Source organism: Cariama cristata, unplaced genomic scaffold (assembly GCF_000690535.1).
Source record: "Cariama cristata isolate BGI_N322 unplaced genomic scaffold, ASM69053v1 scaffold41101, whole genome shotgun sequence".
Classification (NCBI taxonomy): domain Eukaryota; kingdom Metazoa; phylum Chordata; class Aves; order Cariamiformes; family Cariamidae; genus Cariama; species Cariama cristata.
In genome coordinates this window covers 1-632 of record NW_009598251.1, presented here as the reverse complement: position 1 = coordinate 632, position 632 = coordinate 1, and the positions used below count along the sequence as shown (strand labels likewise).

Below are 632 nucleotides of genomic sequence, written 5' to 3'. Positions count from 1 at the left end.
GGGCCCGCCTTCCCTGCTGCCCTGGCTGCGTTACGATAAACTAGCACCACTGCAGCCTGCAGCCTTCCTCCCATCAGCCCCAACCCGAGGACCAGCAGGTCTCTGCAACAGCAGGAGGAAGCTACCTCTCTGAGGAGATTGTAGAAATGGATAATTTTAATCTTCTCCAAAAATTAGTTTTTTCAGACCTGAATTTATTCATCAAAACTTAAGTAAGTCTGAAACTACAGTCCACTCCAAATTACAGAGTGCTCTGCCCGTTTTCACCTTTCCCTTTCCACCACAAAGGATTTCAGTCAACACCAGTTATATTTTTTACCTCACCAGTTATATTTTTTACCTCACCAACAGCACAATTTCATCTCGGAAAAACTGAGATGTTCCTGACACTACAAAACTTCAAGGAAGCCTTTATTGAGAGAAAGCCCAGAAATGCTTCCACGCCTCTACACATCTGACCACTCCAAACCCCACGTTGACACCTACGATATCCACCTTCACCTTGAAATTTGAGGTCATCCACAGTCGCCATTCATCCGCTGAGGTTGAGGAACAGGTCCCCAAGGCCTCGACCCTCCTTCAAGACACCCGCAGCGCTGATCCCCTTCCCTCCCCTCTGGGCCAGCCCAGGC

The 632-nt window shown here is 48.6% G+C and overlaps 1 protein-coding gene across 2 annotated transcripts in view; it reads right to left on the bottom strand.

Annotated features, from left to right (window-relative positions):
• Positions 1-599, bottom strand: part of YIPF1 (Yip1 domain family, member 1) — a 4,892-nt gene extending 4,293 nt beyond the window's left edge. The window contains exon 1 of one of the 2 annotated variants that reach the window (XM_009709200.1): positions 502-599. In XM_009709200.1, coding sequence (XP_009707502.1) covers positions 502-532 — 31 coding nt within the window. In that variant the 5' untranslated portion in view covers positions 533-599. The remainder of the gene's footprint in view (positions 1-501) is intronic. The other variant, XM_009709201.1, reaches the window with a different exon arrangement.
• Between the last annotated feature and the right edge of the window lie 33 nt (positions 600-632).